The sequence below is a fragment of the Rhinopithecus bieti genome, unplaced genomic scaffold (genome assembly GCF_001698545.2).
Source record: "Rhinopithecus bieti isolate Rb0 unplaced genomic scaffold, ASM169854v2 scaffold_31548, whole genome shotgun sequence".
In the NCBI taxonomy this organism is placed as follows: domain Eukaryota; kingdom Metazoa; phylum Chordata; class Mammalia; order Primates; family Cercopithecidae; genus Rhinopithecus; species Rhinopithecus bieti.
Window position 1 is genome coordinate 4,416,899 of NW_016814470.1, and position 21,734 is coordinate 4,438,632.

General features: G+C 47.8%; 1 protein-coding gene across 6 annotated transcripts in view; it reads right to left on the bottom strand.

The window, feature by feature from the left end:
* The window catches only part of SMAD3 (SMAD family member 3), a 131,912-nt gene that overhangs the window by 54,122 nt on the left and 56,056 nt on the right, over window positions 1–21,734 (bottom strand). Inside the window, exon 2 of one of the 6 annotated variants that reach the window (XM_017851116.1) lies at window positions 20,838–20,944. The exons of 4 other annotated variants lie outside the window; for them this stretch is intronic. In XM_017851116.1, coding sequence (XP_017706605.1) covers window positions 20,838–20,887 — 50 coding nt within the window. In that variant the 5' untranslated portion in view covers window positions 20,888–20,944. Of the gene's footprint in view, window positions 1–16,581; window positions 16,829–20,837; window positions 20,945–21,734 lie in introns of those variants that run through there. One more of the 6 variants, XM_017851117.1, reaches the window with a different exon arrangement.

Consider the following 21,734-nt stretch of genomic DNA (forward strand, 5'->3'; position numbering starts at 1 on the left):
GGGGGGGGAGGAGACACATAAAGGAATGAATATACCAAAAGGAAATTAAAATCTAACAGTTTAGGAAAGGGAGTAAAAGCGCAGTGAATGACAGATGAGCTGGTCCAGGCCCCAGTTCCTCACTGCCTAGCTACGTGGCCTTGAGCAAGTGACTTAAGCTCTCTGTGCCTTTGTTGACGGAACAAGCCTGTGAGGTTTGTATGACTGACCCTAATTTAAAATTCAGAGAGCAGGAGAATGGAAAACACAAATGACACCTCACAGCATTAGAGAAGCTTTTATTCCCCCATACCACCTCACCTCATCCCCAGGCAAACTGAGTTGGCCTCAACTTAAGAGTTTATATTGGCTTTTCTGGGGCACTGGACCCCAAGTTCAGCTGCCGGAGGTAAGCCATGAACCAGAGCAGGTTTAAGATTCAGGAGTCTAATGGGTGTGCAGGGAGCAGCCTCAAGATATCGGACTTTCCAGGTAATGAAAAACAGCTTACAGATCATCTGGTCCAACAGCCACAGGGTACAGAGCTCTGTTAGAAAGTTCTGCCACATATGGAGCTGAATGGAGTCTGTTCTTCTGTGATTTTTGCCTCCTGGTCCTGGTACAGCCTTCAGGGACTGCCAGACAAGGGTCCCTGGCTAGGCTCTCTCAGCTCTAGCTTCCAAATCCCCAGGGCTTTCCTCAGCTGAAGACTTTCTCATCCTGGGGGCTACCACTGGGTTAACCTGAAATACAATTCACTTTGGCAGGGTCTGCGAATCAGACCCAGGTCTTTCCCCAACATTCCCCCACTTGAAGTTCCTCCCACTGCATCCATCTTGGTTATAGTCTCAGGGAGAAGCATCGAACCATCCCTATGCAGGGCATAAAGAGTCCACCAGCATGAGGAAGACACAGCTCATCCCAAAATGTAGACTAGGAAACATGGCACAACACAGATAGTACTTTGAACATAACAGGTGCTCAATACATATTTATTGTGCAAATGATCAACTGAAGCCAAGTCAAGCTCCTCTTTCCACTTCCCCACCTCACTTGTGGTCAGCCCAGGCAACTTCCTTAAGAAACTTCCCGTTGCCGGAATTGGGAGACCCAGAAGACAGCCATCAATTAATCGGTCTGGGCTGGAGGTCAAAAACAGCCAGCTGCCCACTGCCCACAGATGTTGTGTTTGGCCTGCATAACATTTTTAAAATTTTTAAATGGTTGCCAAGTTTTACAAACTGGGAGATTTCATATGTAAATCTCGATTTTTGGCTTCTCTTGAAAAAACTCTGAAGATCTGGCAACAAGTTGCTACTGTCTGATGCCGACTTGCCAATGCTCCCTTTAGACTACGAATGAACCCTGAGTTCTGCTCTGTTTCCTTACACCAGGCCCCATTTCCTGCACGCTGTCTGTCCATGTGAACACCTCAGCTTGCAACCCTAGCCTAAGCTTCCAGGGAGAAAGGCGTCACTCCTTCCAAATCAAAACGGAGCCTGGGCTTTGTAGTGCAACCACAAACCCCCGTTTGTTCAGGATAGTTGGGTTCACATGTGTTGACCTGGTGTCATTATTAATAGCTTTCCCTTTCACTCTCACTGTCCCGTCAGGCTCATCTGTCTCATCAAGGCTCAAGACTCTAGAGCCTTGAGTCTCTGTCGGCTCTAGACCCACCTGTCATACCAAGATTCTGTACCCAGAGCCCTCAGAAAGTCATTTGCTCTCTGCATAGCTTCTCAGCCTAGAGATTTCAAACTTCCTCCTAGCAGGGTTTGTTCTGCAGCATGCTGCTAAGGTAGGCAGAAGTAAAGAGAGAACGGTGGAATAAAGAGAAGTAAGAAAAAAGAAGAGAGTTAAAGGACTCTCTACTCAACTCTACCTCCTGGGTACCATTTCTCCTGCCTGAACTCAAACTGAGAACTAAGCTATTACCACTCCATTTTCAGTGGGGACTAGGAAGGAAGAGAGAAAGGAGGTTTTTGCAGTGAGACAAGACACCCGTCAATCTGTACTTAATGTCTCTTCCAGAATCCCCTGCCCTCTTGGATCAAACACATTCGCTTAATCAAGCACAGCTTCCATCAAACACATTCCCTTTTCTTTCTTTTCTGTTTTTTGAGACAGAGTTTCACTCTTGTTGCCCAGGCTGGAGTGCAATGGCGCCATCTTGGCTCACTGCAACCTCTGCCTCCCAGATTCAAGTGATTCTCCTGCCTCAGCCTCCCAAGTAGCTGGGATTACAGGCATGTGTCACCGTGCCTGTCTAATTTTGTATTTGTTTTTAGTAGAGATGGGGTTTCCTCATGTTGGTCAGGCTGGTCTCGAACTCCGGACCTCAAGTGATCCACCCGCCTTGGCTTCCCAAAGTGCTGGGATTACAGGCATGAACCACCACACCCGGCCTACACATTCACTTTGCAAGCACAGCTTCCACCCATGCCTGCGGCGTACCTGGTGACCGCAGATACGCCAGTCTGACTGAAGTTGGTCAGGGTGAAAATAATAATAATTCCAGTTACTCAACATTTTTGATCAGTTAACACTTCCCAGGGCCTTTTAACACAGCTGGAATCATGCCTGACTTTACAAGGGGGTGCCTGGGGAAGCCATAGGCACGGGAAGAAAAGTAGGTGATGCAAGCTGCTTTCCATACCAAACCCTAGCACCCAGCCAGCCCAGGACCCACCAGGGCTGCTACAGCCTTAAGTACACCTTAATTCCAGCCACAGTCACTAGGGAAGTTTTCTATTTAACCCTAAAATCAAAGTACTCCCTTCCTAAACTTTAAAGGGTTAAAGGCTAGGGAAGAAATGATTTCATTGAGGGAGGAGGGGAAGAGAATGCTCCCCTCCCCCTAATAAAAATTCTGGCAAGAGCAGACACAGTGGGGAAAAGCAAGCCAGGAAACCCAATATTGCCGTCTTGACATTTTATAGGAAAACCTGACGTAACGAGATATCACGGGGCATCTGAGCTTTATTTTTTTCCCCTAATGTGAGCAAAAAGAAATCTGGTTCTTAAAATCCTCAAGATCCACATAAACTTAAATCTCTAACCCCCTTCTTTTCCACAGTGAGCACAGAATACAAGAATCGCTGCCGCCGGAATCTGTTTTTAAGTTTCCTTTGGTAGCTGCCTCAGATACGCCCAAGCCCATTTTATGGGGCAACGGAGAGCTAATATAAAGCACAATCTGTGTCTAAATGCATTTCCGACACTTCAGTCTCTCAAAGGTAATTTTGCAAATAGGCACAGTGAAGGGCTTTTGCTTTGAAGTGGGCTGGGAATCGGCTACAGTTGCTTAAACACTGATCAAATTCCACTAAAAGGGTAAAGAGAAAGCACATTCAAAGAAATTATATTTCACATCTTCCCTGATCAAGTCCACCAACTGCTTTGGAGGGTTAATGGGATGGTGTTTTCACATCTTCCAGGGAGGGGAGGGGGTGAAGGGTATTTATAAATTCTCAGCTGGACTTTTTGGTTAAAGCTGCTCTTATTGATCTAGACAAACACAAATGATGATGCCTGGCCTGGCTTGTATACACAAATAGCCCATGTGAAAACAGTCACAGGCCTAATTGAAGGAGACAGCAAGAAATCAAAGGAAGAAAGAAAGAAAGAACAAATGCCCAGACCCACAGAGCAGCATTCCAGCTGCCCAGAGAGGCTGCACAGGGGCTTTTCCTTTAAGGGGAGATGGATGTTTACTTACACAGATGAATTCAGTTCCCCTGGGTTCAACTGTCCCAGGGAACCGCTCAGTACAGTGATGACTGGAAAGGAACAAATAGCTCCCCTCCCCAGCGCACTCTCCCCACACTCAGGAACCTTCTTCTGCAGATCCACTGCAATGGCAAGCCAGCTCTGTCCTGGGGCCGGGGGAGGTGGGGTTCAGGGGCGGGGAGCAGGGTCCCAGGACCCGGAACCAGGCAGAGAGCCCTGAGCAACACCTCTGCTTCACCCACACAGGGGGGTTTCCTATAGTTGCTTCCTGACATCCTAAGAGTCCACATCTCCACCCAGAGAAAGAGAAACCCGGAAGAACTCTGACAGATCTCTGGCCAGCAACTCTGTGGATGGGTGTGGAGAGGAGTTCAAGAAGGAGAAAAGACATGTCCCGGCACAGGGCTCCTACCTCCCCATCCACCGTGCTTTCCGGTGTACCAGAGCTGCGCCTTTCCACATTTGCCTAGGGTTAGGCAAGATGTGTTTGTGAAGTTGGGAGGTCACAGGGACCAGAGGGAGGGATTCTGATGATAAGGACAATACAACCTTTCCTAGAAGTCCAAATTTTAGTACCTCCTCTTTTCTCTGTCGCTAACAGGAGAGCCGTGGCAACACCCAGACAGGAGAAATCCAAAGGGAGGACAGTACTTTGCAAGCTTGTTTCAAACTCTTCAAGAAAGCAGCAAGACATTCTGACCTGCCATTCTGACCCTACGGGCCTTCTGGCCAGATTACCTGGGATAATTTGACTTGAGAGAAACCAAGCACCCCAAACAAAGCTGGTGACCAACAAAGCTAAAATGACCCACGTAAAATATGTGTTGAATATAATAAGCAAACTGAAAAAGCACCCTTCTTGCAACATTTAAAAACTGACCCTATAAAAATCAAATCTCATAGAAAAAACTTCAACACAAAATAAAACTGAAAGCAGCTAAAACTACAGACCACGAAAGTCACTAACCAAAAACTGATGAAAGAATCCAACAACTCGGATATGTAAAATTTTACCCAGGACACAGTGGAAAGAATGGCAGAAGCTAACATGAGTACTAACAGCAAGCAAGCCACCAAAATTAGAACCAAATTTTGTGGTAAAATGCACATGGGAAAGTAGTGATCCTAATGAAAATAATTTCTGTTTAAAAAAGCAAAAAGGAAGAACTTAGGAAGGAACAGTTTCATATGGGTACTAGAGAATGGCTGTGGTGGTAAATCGACTTGCAGTGCTGATATCGCCTGGTTCAAGTGTTTATATCTGTGAACCAAATAGGAACATCTACTGGGAAAAAAAAAAATGACAAAACAAAACGAAACAAAATGCCCCTGACCTTTTTCAGAAAAGTCTTCAAAAGTCAAGCCTTGGCAAAAACCACAAACGCAGCCTGCTCTGTCCTACACTTCCCAGCTTCCTTGAAGGAACCAGGACTCCTCTGTTGAGCACTTGTCACCTTGCCTGGATCAGCACCAGACACCAGAAAGAGGTCAGACACCAACCTGATGAACAGGCATGGTGGGTAGACCACCAGGAGATGCCCAGCCCTGCCCACTGAGCTGACCTCAGGCAGGTGATGGCCTCTAACCACCTTGGGGACACATATCCGACGGTCAATGGGGCCTGTCCCCTAGGAAACCCGAAAAGACCACGGTGCCACTCCCCACCTGGAGGAGCCCAGGGCTCTCCATCCTCTGCCCTTGGGGGGATGGGGAGAAAATATCTCCATGGGGGTGCAGGTTGGGGTAATAGGGCAGTCAGAAATTTCAATCTTTACTTCTCCAAGTGTTCCAAATTTTCCACAATAATTATGTATTACAGTTATGTTAAAGTGGGGAGGGAAGCATTAAAGACAAAAACCAGAACACCTGCTCTAAGAATAACTGACTCTGGGCCGGGAGCGGTGGTTCACACCTGTAATTCCAATACTTCAGGAGGCAGAGGTGGGCGGATCACCTGAGGTCAGGAGTTCGAGACCAGCCTGGCCAACATGGCGAAACCCTGTCTCTACTTAAAAATACAAAAATTAGCCAGGCATAGTGGCCCATGCCTGTAATCCCAGCTACTCAGTTAGCTGAGGCAGGAGAATTGCTTGCATCTGGGAGGCAGAGCTTGCAGGGAGCCGAGATTACACCACTGCACTCCAGCCTAGGTGACAGAGCAAGACTCCATCTCAAAAAGAAAAAAAAAAAAAAAAAAAAAGAATGACTGACTCTGGGATGTCTCTCTTCACATGAAAGGTTCCGATGACCCTGGGAGCTCAAGATGGCACAATCTTTAATGTATCTGCAATTATGCAGGGTTGAGGGCTTCAAGTTTTAAGTCAAAGGCAATGAATTTATAATTTTGAGATTTCAATTTGAGAGCAGGTAGGTTTGTTCTGCAATCTCGAGTCACTGATCTGGCCGTGGATATTCAGCCTTCTTTTCCCAAAAGTTGATCCTTTGTTTTGGCGGTTCAAACACATTGCAATGGGGTTATTTGGCTTTACAAATAATACACTACAAAATTCTAGCTGGGAAGGACTCACACCAATTTAAAAGAGAGTAAACACCTGTGAAACAGGAGGAAGAAGAAGGGAGAGGGGGTTGGATAACAGGAGGTCTTCAGCAGAAGGTTCTTATTTTTAGTAAAGAAAGAGATGTTACAAATACCTGATGTGAATATGGAAAATACTAACATTTATTAAATCTGGTAGAAGGTACATGGCTAAGTTGCCCTTTGCCTGTAATTCAAATGTTTCATGTTTTTATAATACGACGAAAACACACACACACACACACGCCCTACCCCAAAAACAGGCCAAGGCAGGGCATTGCTTCTGGCATCTTAGAGAGGGTGTCTGAACCAGCATAGAGGCAGAGGAGAAAACTGAAGTTCAAAGTACTACTCTGGTATGTAAACACTGAGGAAATTCTTGGCCTGAGAGTATACACAGCAATGTATTAACTTGTCTTCTGAAATTTGTTATTACAGGGAAGAAAAGTTTTTTTTTGAAAAAACAATTAAGTGGAAGGGAAAATGAAAACTATCATTTAATTATTTAGAGAGGGCCTCCTTGGTACCAGGTACTTTGCCAGAAGTTTCGGCTCTCAAATCATCTAATCTTAACAATGAAAAGGGGTGTTCTGACCCCTTTCTGTCCCACATGATAAAACCAAGCTTCCAAGGGGCAAAGCCACTGGCCCATGGCCTAAAACAGTCAGGGGACTGCCAAGGGGCCCCAGGCAGGCTGGGCCTGGGGGCTGCCCCTGGATTTTTGGTGCAGGCTGCGACCCAGGGTGAGAAGAGCTCACTGGAGCTGATCTTTCTTACCGTCACTGGGGGTCACCCTCTCTCTCCTATAAACCCACGTTTTGCCCCTCTCAGTGCTAGAACCCAGACTGCTGACCCCTGGCACAGAAAGGAACCTTCCAAACACAGCTCTTCCTGGCCATCTTCTCTCCTGTGGCTCCAAAACCAGGCCAGCTCTGTCCCCAGCACCTGCCCAGCTTCCAGGACAAAGCCACCAGTGACACTCCTGTTTCCACTGTCCCAGCACAGGCCTGCCTGGGCACATCTCTCCAGCAGGCCCCTGGGAGCTGAAGGGCAGCCAGCTTTGGTTCCAGTCCCAGCCCCACCCCTCAGTGGCTCATCAAACATCGCTTCTTTAAACCTCAGATTCCTTGTCTGTAGAAATCTCTCAGCACTCTGTCTCACCTCTGCCATGAGTGTGAGGGGCAACAGCACATATAAAGCTCCCAGACCAGGACCTGGCACAGAGTTGCACACTGATGGGTTACCATTGGCAGAACGATCCTTGACAACTCCGTGTAAACACAGTTCTTCTCGATCCTGGACTTAAGAGTCTTTGAGAGCCAGAGTCGTGCCTTTAGTAATTTCCCACCACCCACAGTATGTGGTAGCAGAGGAGGAGGAAAGAAAGCCCAAGGGCTGGGATGGGTCAAGCGTTTGCCAAGGAAAGGGAGCTGGAGAAGCTGGAGGTAGGGTCGCTGTAAGCCTTCTAAGGCACCCTGAGAGTAAGACAACACTGAAGCAAGGACTGTGGACTCTCAGCAGTGGCTTTTCTTAGCACTGCTCGCTCTCTCTCACACACCACTGGGGAAATGACATCACAGGGCCTCACCTCAAATGGGTCAGGGGAAACAGCATTTCAAAAGGCCTTTCCTGCATCTCTCTGATGGCTGGATGGCATCTTAAAGGCCCCGTTCATCTGAGCTTAGGGAATCACAGGAAAAGCTCCTGCTGCAAATACCAAACACTGACACACATTCACCGCTCGTTAACCCCAGGCCGATTTCATTCACAGAGCAGCAGATTCTCAACGTGTAGTGGTGGGGGCCAGGCTTGGTGGGGCGTCGCGGGGGTTGAGCCTTGGAAATAACCAGGCTACTTAAGGGAAGGGAGAAACCACTACTTTCTCCCTGTGGCACTCAGTAAGCATCAGCACATCTGAAACCTGGAGTGACTGCGGGTGACTCTGACCACATCATCCCATTTTTCTCTACTCTAATGAGGAGTGGTGCTAAATGTGAAAATATCTCAAGGTCTGAACATGAAAGGCACAAGCAGACAAGCACCCAGGAGAGAGGGGGCAGTGGTGGCCGGACCACTGGCCAGGGAGTCAGAAGCAGAGCTCTCTCTGGTCCTCGTTCTGATCTTCCTGGCTGTGTGACTTTAGGCAAGTCGCACACCCTTCCTGAACCTCTCAGTTGCCTCATTGAGAAAATGAAAAGGTTAGAACAGATCATTCCAAAGGTCCCTGCCACTTTTCAGGTTGTTGAAAAAGTGCTCTCTTCTGGGGAATATCTGAGTTGGCACTACTCTCCCAAACCACAGACTTGAGTGAAAACCAAGGCAATTCTTGGTTCCATTCCCCCATCCACTTCTGCTACAGTTCTGTGTGTTGGTCCCTAAAAATTCCTCCCAACCCTTTCCTAATTTGCAGTTAATTGCAAGGAACTGCACCTACATTCATTTCGGGGTTCGCAAATGGAAAATACTAATGACTTTGTAAATTAATTTCAGATTTGGCTCCATTTTTCTGGCAATAGGATCATACTTTGTTTTCCTTCTCATTGTTTTTAGAGGAAAACACAAAAGCAGCCCATCCTCCAAATGCATTTAAAATCCCAATTAAGTTTTTCTAGAAAAAAAAAATTGGCATATAATATTGGCATCTGGGGCAAAGTTATGTTATGGTGTAAAGGATTATGGCTATAAGCCTGATAGTGCTCCAATGGGACGAACGGGACATGGTTTTCCTCTGGCAAGAAGAGAGAGATAAGAGGTCCGGGAGGGCTTTTCCCGTGTTCACCAGCAGTTCAGCCAATGTCATTGAGTTCACCCTTCCATGAAGTTAGACGGTCACAGCCACTTGCCTGAAGAAGAAGCACAGAGCCCACATCAGGGAGGCCATGATCTCTGCTGCTTGGGCTGGGCTATTGCATCGGCCCTGGGCATAATACAGGATGGGACACAAACAATTTGGACAAGTGTTTAAAGAGGAGTGACAGAGCAAGGAAGTGCAAAACATGGGTCAGAGGAGGAACCTGATGATGCTTTGGAGGGAGGAGAGAAATCCGAGTGGACAGGGCAGAATGTACCGAAGGACATAAGGCTTCGTGGTGGGCTGTTCTAAACTGTGCAGCAGAAGTTACGGGAGTCTGATTTCTGCTCAACTCAAGGAGTTTATCAGAATGAAAGAAAATGCAACCGGCTGCCTTGGGGAGTGATGAGTGGCGAGTGCGGCAGCTTGCTAATGATAAAAGGCCTGTCATCCATTTAAAGCAGGCTTCCCTCGTATTCAGTACAGTTATGCAAGGCACCTCATTCAACTCATGCAACAGTTCTGGGAGGGCACATCTCACACCTATTCATGAGTCCACCGTCCTAGACAGGAAAATGGGAGCTCACGGGTGGCACTGTGCCCAAGTCACACAGCTAATAACTGCAGGTACATTTGACTGAGGCCTTCTGCCCAGTGCTTTTCCTCCCACAATTCCTCCCATTCTACAGCCTTGGAGTCCCTGCCTCTTGGGTCAAAAGGCTGGGTTTAGGAATGATGTCTCCCTGCCCCATCTGCCCTCACCATCCCTGCAAGAAGCACAAGCCGCACATTCTGGTCTAGCTTCCATCTTGCCTATGGGAGGGGCATATAGATTCCTGGGGTGAAGATGGGGCAATGTTCCTTGATTTTACATCTCAGAAATGGGCAAAACAGTGAGGCTGTCCTTCTCAAAGCCCCATCCACTTCCTGAAAAATACGGTGAGGGTCAGGGTGAGACGTTCGCAGCATGGGAACCTGCTGTTCATCAGGTCTCTACAACACAGAATCTACGTGGCTGATCGCTGAGGACTCAGTTTCCCCCTCTATAAAGTGAAAGACTTGCTAGTTATCCTCCAAGACACCTTCCTGTCATGAAGTTCCATGTCTCAGATGACCATCAGTTTGGACAGGGTTCTCTGCAGGTCTGCTTGGGCATGGAAGATGACCACTCAAGGGTCCTCCCAACAGAGGCAGGACGACAACCTGAGCTTGCCCTGCATGATAACACAGAAGGGGGAGATTGGAGGAACAGAGAGAGATGCCTTCACAAAGTTCACACACATCGGATCTCTATGTCCTGTTAGTGCAGTGTTCTTAGCCAGGTAGTATCCTGAAGAAGCACCCATCTCCTGGGCAGGGTGATTTCTGCACAAGAGGATGGACTGGCTGCCCTGCCCCCAATTAACACGTGGCAAAACTGAAGGCCAGGTAAGGCCTCACAAGAAAGTTCTGGCAAATCGGGCTTCATTCGAGGACCAGAACTCAACCCTGGTCACAAAGAGGCAGTGAGGTATAGTGGCTAAGTCAGGGCTCTTAGAGAGAGAGGCTGGGACTGAAATCCCTAGCTGCATGATGTTCAGAAAGGTCCAAGTCTCTGAGCATCAGTTTCCTCCTCTTTACAGCGGGACTGGAAGAAATCCCTGGAATAAATTGTGACCACCACCCTGCACAGTGCTTGGCATGCAACAGACGTCAGCCACCATTCAGTATCAGGAGCACTGTGATTGCTCTTAAAAGTAAAACAAAACAAACACATTCAAAATGAAAACAACAACAATGAAACCCCTGAAAACACAACTCGATGCCTGGCAAATAGAAACAACTCAATGCCTATCTCCCGGCCGATGGCAAAACAGAAAGAGGGACAAATGAGTCAAAACCTCTTGGTTCTGAGGTCCCACACCTTCCATTCGGTACCACATGACCTGTGGCAAGGGGCTGACACTCCCAGAGCCTCAGTCAGCTTCGGGAATCTGCCGAGTACTCTGGAGGGAGATCTACACGTGCGAAGCAGCAGGTCCTCAGAGGACATAGCAATAGCATGTAGGACAAGATATTCCTGCTGAAATCATTCTGGCCCAAAGCACGTATTCAGTGAATATTTGTGAAGTGAGTGACTGCATGAATCCATGCATGCATTCGATAGCTTGCTCAGTTCCAGCCGCCCCAAATCCTTGGGGATTCCCCGAGCAAAAAGTCTCAGTTGCTTGGAGGCTAGGGAAGTACTCAGCATTCCCAGCGTGGCAGGCAGAACACAGCCCAGATCTCTGGCCTCTGCGATTGCAGTCCACTACCACCTCTTCACTCCCACCTCATACCCCCGACTAGCTATCACCAACCCTGTCCCCCAAAGGGTTACAGGTGTCCACCTTTCAGGCAGAACCTGTGATTAGACGGAATGCTGCTTTTACATGTACACCACCCCAACCAAAGCAGGCCTAGGCCTTCTGAACTGACGCCCTGAAGCTGTTACTGGACAGGCCACCAGCCCATGGTGTCCTTCCTGTCCCCTGGCACTTTCCTTGAATACTTTGTCTAAGTTGCTATGTGCAAATTCTCTTTCTCTGTGTAGGGCAGCAGTCCCCAGTCTTTTTGGCACCAGAGATGGGGGGTTGGGGGGATGTTACAGGATGAAACTGTTCTACCTCAGATCATCAGGCATTAGATTCTCATATGGAGTGTACAACCTAGATCCCTCCAATACGCAACTCACAATAGGGTTCATGCTTCTATGAGAATCTAATGCAGTCACTTATCTGACAGGATGCGGAGCTCTGGCCCTAATGCTCACTTGTCCACCATTCATCTACTACGAGACCTGGTTCCTAACAGGCCGCAGACCAGTATCAGTCCGTGGCCCCAGGGTTGGGGACCCCTGGGATTGGGGACCCCTGGGATTGGGGACCCCTGGTGTAGGAGAAGGAGGTCAGGTGAGTGGAAGGCACCTAGTACCGGAGTCAGCAGGCCCTATTCCAAATTCTAACTCTACTTGGGACTACGTGGCCTTGGGTAAGTTGCTGGGTCTCTCTGAGTTTCTGTTGCCTCATCTGTAAAATGCACATGATATCCAACCACCATGCAAGGCTGCTGTGAGAACTAAATGGAACGACAAAGGTAGAGTATCTAGCACAGCACCTGGGACATAGTAGATATTCAGCAAATCCAAGTTTCCCTTCTTCCTTAATGGGAAGAAGACCAAGCTCTAGTCCCACCCAGCTCCTCACTAGTAACTCAGCCAGGGAGCTCAATTACTCCACTCCAAAATGCAAGTGACATCAACTGACCTAACGAAGAAATCCTGTAGCTGCTGCGTCCAATATGGTGGCCATCAGCCACAGGGCAGCACTTGAAATGTGGACAGTGCAAACTGAGATGTGCTGCAAGTATAAAGAACACATCAACTTCAGACTTAGTATGATAAAGAAGAATGTAATACAGCTCCTTAACAATCTTTATATTTGAGTACATGCTAAAATGATGATGGTTTGGGATATACTGTATTAAACAAGATATATTAGGTAAAATTAATTTCACCCTCATCTTACATTTTAACATGGCCAGATTTCAGATTTTAGAAGTAATTCTAATTATCCGAGGGGAATACATTCCAAGACCCCCAGTGGATGCCTGAAGCCAGAGATAGTACCAAACTCTATAGACACTGTGTTTTTTCCTATACATACACACCCAAGACAAAGTTTAATTTATAAATCACAGGAAGAGATTAACAACAATAACTAATAATGAAATCTAACAATTATAACAATATACTATCGTAAAAGTCCTACAAATGTGGTCTTTCTCTCAACACATCTGATTGTACTATACTTACCTACTTCCAAACTGTAGCTGACTGAAACCTCATAAGGCAAAACCAAGAACAAGTGGGGGCTGCTGTACATCGTGGCTCACATTACAGTAATATCAGGCAACACTGCTCTTGAATGCTAAACAAACGTGAGTTACTGCGTGGCCGTTATTCTTTCCCCAAGTAGACTGAAATTCCTTCTTGACAGAGGAATCCTGTTAGTTCCTGCTTTACTTTTCCCACAGTGATGTGTTAAGTGCACATCACTTCCCTGGGGTCCCAGGGGTTGGGGACCCCTGGTGCAGAGGAAGAGAGGACAGGTGAGTGGAAGGCACCTAGGATTGGAGTCAGCAGGCTCTATTCCAAATTCCAACTCTACCTGGGACTATGTGGCCTTGGGTAAGTGGCTGGGCCTGAGTTTGTTGCCTCATCTGTAAAATGCACATGATATCCATCCACCGTGCATTTAACACTCTGTGCTAAAGGTGCACATCGCCTTTAAGACACAGTGCTAATGGTGCACACCAAAATACTTTTAGAAGGCTGAGTGTGGTGGCTCAGGCCTATAATCCTGGCATTTCTGGAGGCCGAGTTGCGGGATCGCTTGAGGCCAGGAGTTCCAGACCAGCCTTGGCAAAATGGCAAGGCTCGCTCTACTAAAACACATATTTAAAACTAGCGGGTGTGGCGCGCACCTGCAGTCCCAGCTACTTAGGAGGCTGAGGTGGGAGGATCTCTTGAGCCCAGAGATTTGAGGCTGCAGTGAGCTATAATCGTACCACTGCACTCCAGCCTGGGCGACAAAGCAAGACCCCAACTCTCTGAAAACCAAATTCTTAGAAATCTTATGCTGGCCTTGAAAAAAAAAAGAAATGAATTATGATTTATGAATTATAACAAGTCACTATACACCAGGAACTATGTTCCTGGGTTTTACACACACCAGCTCCTTTAATCCTTCAAGAACCCCATGTTTTGCAGATAAGGAAACTGAGGCAAAAAGGCTGAGGGACTCGGCCAAGGCTACTAAATGGTCAGGAGTAAAAGCAGGGATCTGAACCTAGCTGTTCTTCCTCCAAGTCCGGGCTCTTCTCCACTGACCATAAAGGCAAGCAGGCAGTCCACTCTCCCTGTTTTTGCAGTGTGAAAACCTCTAAATCTTACACATCTTAGAAAAACTCCAGCCCCAGAGATGCTCTACTTCCCATCCCCACCCCCAACAAAGGATTTCCCAGCAAGTCAGAAACGACAAACCACAAAACGGAGTCCGTGCATAACCATATCCACGTCTGGCCAAGGCTTGGTTAGCTCAGAGTTAGTCACATTTTAAAAGGGGTGAGTGATAGGGAAGGTGGATTCTATTTTGTTGCCTATGAACTTCGTGGCCAGGGTGCAGGCTGCAAGTTGGAAAGGGAGAACCGGTGGATAGCTGAGAGCCTGATAAGATATTTTTTCAGAGGAGCTCGTCAGCAAGGCTGAATATTCCCAAGTTTCAGAAGCTCAGCTCCTCCCAGCTCCACTGATAGTCTCCCTACCACTTTCAGCCTAAGCTGTCCTCTGGCCTCTAGCCATCCACTCTAGCCTTGGACATGAACGCACTCTGGGGAGAAAGGCCCTGAGCCTGACACAGAATAGACTGACCATAAGCGTGTACAGTAGGATGTGGGGGTGGGGTGAATAGATGGATGTACAAATCAACCAATCAATTTCAAAAAGTCTGAAGGTGCAGCAGACATAGCCCTTCATCTTCAGGAACTCCAGAGATGGGCACAGAAGACACGGACATGGAAGGTCAACACAAGAGCTGCATATGACTAATTGCCAGGTGAGTATTAATATGCACAACGGTGAAGGAGAGAGGATGAGCAAACCTCTTCCCCTGTGCCTATATCCCGTATGGATGCACAGGTAGAGGGCTGTCTCCAGGCTGTGGCTCAGAGGAAGGAAAGGGCAGGATGGGCCAGTCATCTGGAAATGCTTCCTGGAGGAAGTGCCTAAGAAGGAACGGGACTTAGATGCGATGCGACTGGAGGACGTTCTGATGGTTAGTTGTGTCAAGCCCGTCACTTAACCTGTCAGCCTCTTGGTTTCCTTTTTTACAGGGGGAGGCACCGCAGAAAGAGAGGGAGGAGATAGAAAAACAAAACACCTGGTAGACAGTTCACATTCGACCTCAGACAGGGTAAATATTTACTCATCCATTCATGAGCCTGGCCCTGGGGAGCGACCTCGGCTTGGGCCACCTGGGTTTATGCCGGTGTCTGGTCTTGATTTGAGGCTCGAGGCAGTCGGTATTTAGCCCACGGCACAGAGTCCAGCCCTATACCTTGTCTGTCTGAGAACTAAATGGAACCCATTTGATGGCAGTGGAAAAACTGACCACCACGATGACCCTACTGCTCACGCCAAGACACACCAGGCAGTGGCCGTAACAGCTGCCCTCTAATGAGTGCCCACCTTGTGCTGGAATATTCAAGAGTGTGCCTGTGTGGGCGGTGACTATCTTCTCCTCACCAGGAGGCCGTAGGGAGACACAGCCCTCCACTCCACAACTCAGTGAGGCCCCACCATTCACACCATGTTACATCAAAGGGATGCTTGAACCAGACCTGCCAGACTCTACTGTCAGAGCTCTCCCAGCTAACCACAGGGTTGAAGAAGAGACATACTCATCCGACAAACATTTACTAAGGGCCTACTGTGTGCCAGGCACCTTCCAGGGCGTGGGACACAGCCGTGGACAAGACAGGAAAGGGCTCTGTCCTTGGGGAGCTGGCATTCATTGGGGGAAGACGGGCCTTAAGCACAGAATAGAAAATCAAAACCATTTCAGTGGTTGGTACAGGTTTAATGTCTGAGGGGAAAGTTGAAGCAGGGTCAGCTCCTGTGCCACCTGAACATGATGATCTGTAACAGTTGCTGCAAAGCATGTTTAAAATACCTTATTTCCAGGCCGGGCGCAGTGGCTCAAGCCTGTAATCCCAGCACTTTGGGAGGCCGAGACGGGCGGATCATGAGGTCAGGAGATCGAGACCATCCTGGCTAACATGGTGAAACTCCGTCTCTACTAAAAGATACAAAAAACTAGCCAGGCGAGGTGGCGGGCACCTGTAGTCCCAGCTACTAGGGAGGCTGAGGCAGGAGAATGGTGTAAACCTGGGAGGCGGAGCTTGCACTGAGCTGATATCGCGCCACTGCACTCCAGCCTGGGAGACAGAGCGAGACTCCGTCTCAAAAAAAAAACAAAAACAAAACAAAACCTATTTCCAGACTGTACCCCAAGAGTCCCGTTAGAAGTCCAGGGAGATGCCAAGAAACAGACAGCTGTGGTAGCAGGCTAGGAGATTGGCAGCAGGAGGTCCCAGACCCCTGGAAGTCTGGAGTCTGGGCGCAGTGCCCCAGCATTGCCCCACCACTCAGGAAGCAATTGTGAGCAATCACAACTCATGCCTCAATCTCCTCATCTGTAAACAGAGCATCCTAACCCCTGGCCTGACACCGCGCAAGATGGTGCCAAGACGCAAAGAAGGCTGTGGAGGTAAACTGTAAAGGGCTGAACGAAGGTGAGCTGTGCACATTCTCAAACACGACTGCTGGTAAGACGAACCCAGAAAAGAAAAGAAGAAAACTACGCAACTCCCTAAGGACTCAGGGACTGTCTGTCAAGCACACAGTTTCTGCTTCTCAGTGACAAATACCCCACACCTAACCCACCCTGCCAAATAAGATAACTCTTACTCAAACGTGGTTGCTCAACACAGGCCCGAGTGTGGGTTTCCATGCAGTTGTCCCATCCTGTGGGAACCCAGCGTGTGGGGTTCCTGGTGAAGTGAGCGGCGGCAATAAATTACCCCAGTGCCGCGGCTCTTGCCCACATGTTGCTCTTATGGTCAGTGCACTTCAGCCCAGCAGTGACCTAACCCCAGCACCAGTGAACCCAGCAGCAGGCTCCTCTGTCATCCTCCTCCAGCAAGCACAAGCTCATATTTCAGGCCGTTTGCTCCCATGGGCATGACTCAGAGGAGTCAGTTGTCTTAAAAAAATGCTTTTCATATTTCAAATCAAAAATAAATACCACGCACTCTGGATGCAAGCCATCACAGATGTCTCTGCTAAGCTATTAAAGTGAAAAGGCCCGATGAGGCCTAAAAAGTGGTTAACTCCTATCATCCTGTTCCCATTGGCTTCATCCACCCATGGGGGGCTAGAAGAGTGGTCCTGAGGCCAGGTCATAGGACTGTCATCTGGCTCAGCCAGTAACAGTGAGGACAGAGATTCATGCGTTCACTGGGACTGGAGAAGGTGGAAAGCAAATGTCCAACGGGGTGATCCCGGAGAGAAGATCGTGGATCTAGGCACAGAAAGGCAGCAGCGCTTCAAAGAGGCTCTCCATACACACACTGGGGCCACTCTTAATCTTCATCAAGAAAGAAGCGGGTGGATCAGCAACCAGAGCTGCCAGGCCAGGAGGTTCAGCAGCAAACCCAGTCAGTGCCCAAGCAAGGACTGTCCAGAGGGAAAGGGCTGGCCCACTAGTGAGTGGGCCTGGATGGAATACGGGGATGCACCCAGCCACCAGGGCCTGTAGCCCATGCTACAGCACAACTGCTTCCCATGACTCCCTCCCTCCCCTTCCCCAACCCACCCAGCCCTCTGACCATTTGGCTGGTCGGATGGTGTGCCCATAAGCAGATAGCGCCCTGGTTATAACCTCACAGTAGTTACACTTGTCAATAAATACACTTGATGTGTGCTTCAGATTTTTGCTAAGAGACAGGAGCCCTGACTCCAAGACTGACAAAATGAGGTTTCTGAATTGTTCAGGCCAGGCTCAGATGCCAGGTAACTTCACCAAGATCAGGGTCATCTTCTGGCCACTAGCCTCTCCCCGGCTGCCCCGTGCCACATCTTCCATTCCAAGCCCTCTAGATGCCCCTCATTCAGGCACAGAGCAGTGAGGTTTTTCAAGGTGCTCCAACATCACAGGTAGAGGTATACCTTTGAAAGCTAATTAAAAGCTGAAACTTCACTGTCAGCCCTGTTTAATTTCTATTCAAACACAGTCTCAGATGACGCCTTGGTCAGCTGTGTGACGTAGTAATGAATATTCTCATTCACCAAAGGACAACCAAAATCTTTTTCTTTTTCTAATTCCCTTTGAAAATATTTCCAGAAAGTATTTGTCTACTCTTCTTCCTCAACAAGTTCATTTTCTCTAAAGATAATAGCTTTTTGTTTTTTTTTTCTAAAGACTGACAATCCTCCAGCCTCTCGGGCCCAGATTGTGAAGTTAATTCTCACTGCGGAGATCAACAAGCTGTGTAAACTGCAGAGGTGGATGGCTGGCGGGGTCATCTAGACACCCCAGGGCAATCATTAGCAATGTCTTCTTTCAAAGGAACAAAAAAACTGGGTGTGGTAGCATATGCCCGTAATCTTACCATGTCAGGAAGCTGAGGTGGGAGGATCACTTGAGGCCAGGAGTTCAAGACCAGCCTGCCCAACATAGCAAGACCTCATCTCTACAGAAAAATCCAAAAATTAGTCAGACGTGGTGGCCTGCTTCTGTAGTCCCAGCTAATCAGGAGGCCAAGGCTAGAGGATCATTTGAGCCCAGGAGTTTGAGGCTGCAGTAAGCTATGATCGCACCACAGCACTCCAGCCTAGGTGACAGAGGGAGACTCTGTCTCAAAAATAAAAAACGAAAATCCAAAGGAACAAAAGCTTCTAAATAAAACTGACAACAACCTATTTTCCAGTGATTTGTTTCAGTCTATTCTATAGCATATCCAAAAGTTGGAAAGCAGGACACACTATTTTCCCTTTGTTTCCAGGCTTTTTGGATACTCTGGGATGTTTTATTATAGCTTTTCAGGTTAGCAATTGAATCTACTGCTTTAAATGTAGAGGTCCTTCACCTAAAAAGAAGGCCAAATGTTGCAGAAAAACATTGAATATATTCTTTGGAAATGTCAAAAAAAGACTATTTCAAAATAAGTTTGTCTTGTCTCCTAATTTTGGGGCATTCCGTCTATCTGAGTGCCTCCTATGTACTGGATTCTATACTATAGGATTAGAATGCTGGGAGAAGGTGACGATATGCTCATAATATTAACGGCTACTATTTACTAACACTTGCACTATACTAGGAATTGTAGTCAATCTCAAACATGTTAGAATTTTTTTTTTCCTTTTTTTTTTTTGAGATGGAGTTTTGCTCTTGTTGCCCAAGCTGGAGTGCAATGGTGCAATCTCGGCTCACTGCAACCTCCTCCTCCTGGGTCCAAGCGATTCTCCTGATCCTGCCTCAGCCTCCCGAGTAGCTGGGATTACAGGCGTGTCCCACCATGCCCGACTAACTTATTGTATTTTCAGTAGAAACGGGATTTCACCATGTTAGCTAGTCTGGTTTCGAACTCCTGACCTCAGGTGATCCGCCCACCTCAGCCTCCCAAAGTGCTGGGATTACAGGCGTGAGCCACGGTGCCCGGCTGATTTTTTTTGTTTGTTTTTGTTTTTTGAGACAGGGTCTCACTCTGTTGCCCAGGCTAGAGTGCAGCGGCATGATCATAGTTCACTGCAGACTTTAACTCCTGGCTCAAGCAACCTTATGCTGCAGCCTCCCGAGTAGCTGAGACCACAGGCTCACACCACCATGCCCAGCTAATATTTTTAATTTTTTGTAGAGATGAGATCTTGTTATGTTCTTGTTATGCTAGCCAGTCTGGTCTCAAACTTCTGGCCTCAAGCGATCCTCCCGCCTCAGCCTCCTAAAGTATTAGGATTACAAGCATGAGCCACCATGGCCACACGCAAGTATTTAAAACAAATTCACTGAGGTATTTTATCCCTGTTTTACAGATGAAGAAACTGAAGACTCAGAATGTTTAAGTCCTTCTCTGAAGTCCCATAACTTACAAGTGGTGGGGCCAGGATTTGAACCCTGGTCTGTAGGATCCCAAAGCCCTATTCCTTACCACCCTATATAGGGACCACAGGGAACATCACTGCTCCGTGAAAAAAACCTATCCTTGTCCATGGAGTGATTACTTTCCTAAGAAAATCAGACAAGCCCTGGCTTGAAAACACGTTTAAGAACCAGCTCAGCTCTTAGCTAGATGCATGACCCTCAGCATCCCCTCACTTCTCTGGACCTCAGTATTTTGGACAATGAAACTAGTATATCATTTCCTGTGACCTCTCTTCGCTCTAACAAATGGCCAAAAAACCCAAGAGATCACCAGCTCCATAAATCCCCCGATAGGAAATGGGCCAAAGGATTACCGTGCAGAAAGCAGTCCTGACTTGCTCATTCCCAAACTCTGGTGAGGAAACCAAGAGAAACCAGCCACCCACAGCTGACAGGGTCTGGGGGGAACAGCAAAAGAGCTAACTCGCACAGCACCCCCAGGCTAACTGAAGAGTCCCTGAAGCCTACAGATCAATTTCTCTTTTCTAAGAAGGAAAGGGGAGTATAACCTTCAGTTTCCCCATGTGTAAAATGAAAAGGTTTCATTTGTTCATTCTTCTAAGTGCTCAAGTCAACTTAACCTCTGTAGGACTCAGTTTCCTCATCTACAAAATGGGGACATATGTGCAGACCTTAGACCAGTGCTACCCAATAGAATTTTTGGTGGTGATGAAAACGTACTGCTCTATATGAACTGATGTGGTAGCCACTAGACTACCCGCGCACTTGAAATGTGGCTGGTGTGACTGAGGGACAGGACTTGTAATTGTATTTAATTTTAACGAACCAACATTTAAATAGCCACATGAGGGTGGTGGATAGGTATCAGACAACATAGCCTTAGACTGTAGTGGCAGGAATGAAATCAGATGACATTTGTAAACTGCCTAGCACAGTGGTGAGACACAAAGTTCCGGAGGGAAAACATGCATGAATATGCAGAGGTCCTATCAGAAGAGATTTTTTTTAAGCAAAATATCCTCGTATCAAGAAATGGAGGCACTAGAGGCTGACGAGCACATACCTGGATGTGTTAGAAAGACCCAGAGACATCAGGCATACTGTAGAAACCATTCTCTCAGTGTACAGACTAAATGGCTGAAGGTCTGTTTTGTTTTCTTCACAAATGTTCTTGTCAGAAGATAAAAAGAGAGCCGTTTTCAGCAAATCTAGGTTTTTATAACCCTAAACGCCCAGTACAAACTGCCCCAAGAGTAAGCTCTCTCTTCAACAAAAACTCCCGTCCTCCCAGGCAGCCACCCTCCGCCCATCTGCAGCCCTCCCAGGGGCCTCTGGGAGCTGCCCACCCAGAACGGAGTGCAACTGAGATGCGGGGCACATCCTGCCAGGCACAGTCACTCATGGGGAGAGAGCCACCGACGATGCCCTCAGGGCCCACAAGGCCGGCTGGCAGTGGCCTGTGTCGGGAGTGCCCACCGGCACCCGCTGGCAGCCAGCCTGCGTCACAAGCCCAACAGGAAACGAGGAGAAGAGAACACTGGGGCCGCGTGGAAATCCCCACCGGGCTCCACGCCGGAGGGTGACTCAGCAGGGCTGGCCAGCAAGCTGCCTCCCACCCCTCAGCCAGGACGGGGCGGGGGCTGCAGGAAACAGGCCTCCCGCCTCTCTGCAAAGGCTAAGAAGTGCACATTCTTACATATTATGATGTTACAGATATAATCGTGTCCTGCCTGAAAACATGCAAGACAAAGTCCCAACATATCAGATGGGGATTCAAGATCCTTTTATAACAGAAAATGCACTTTCTCTAAGCAGGGGTGTCCAGTCTTTCAGCTTCCCTGGGCCACGTTGGAAGAAGAGTCGTCTTGGGCCACACATAAAATACACCAACGATAGCTGATGAGTTAAAAAATAATCACAAAAAAACAAAAAATCTTATAATGTTTTTTTTTTTTTTTTA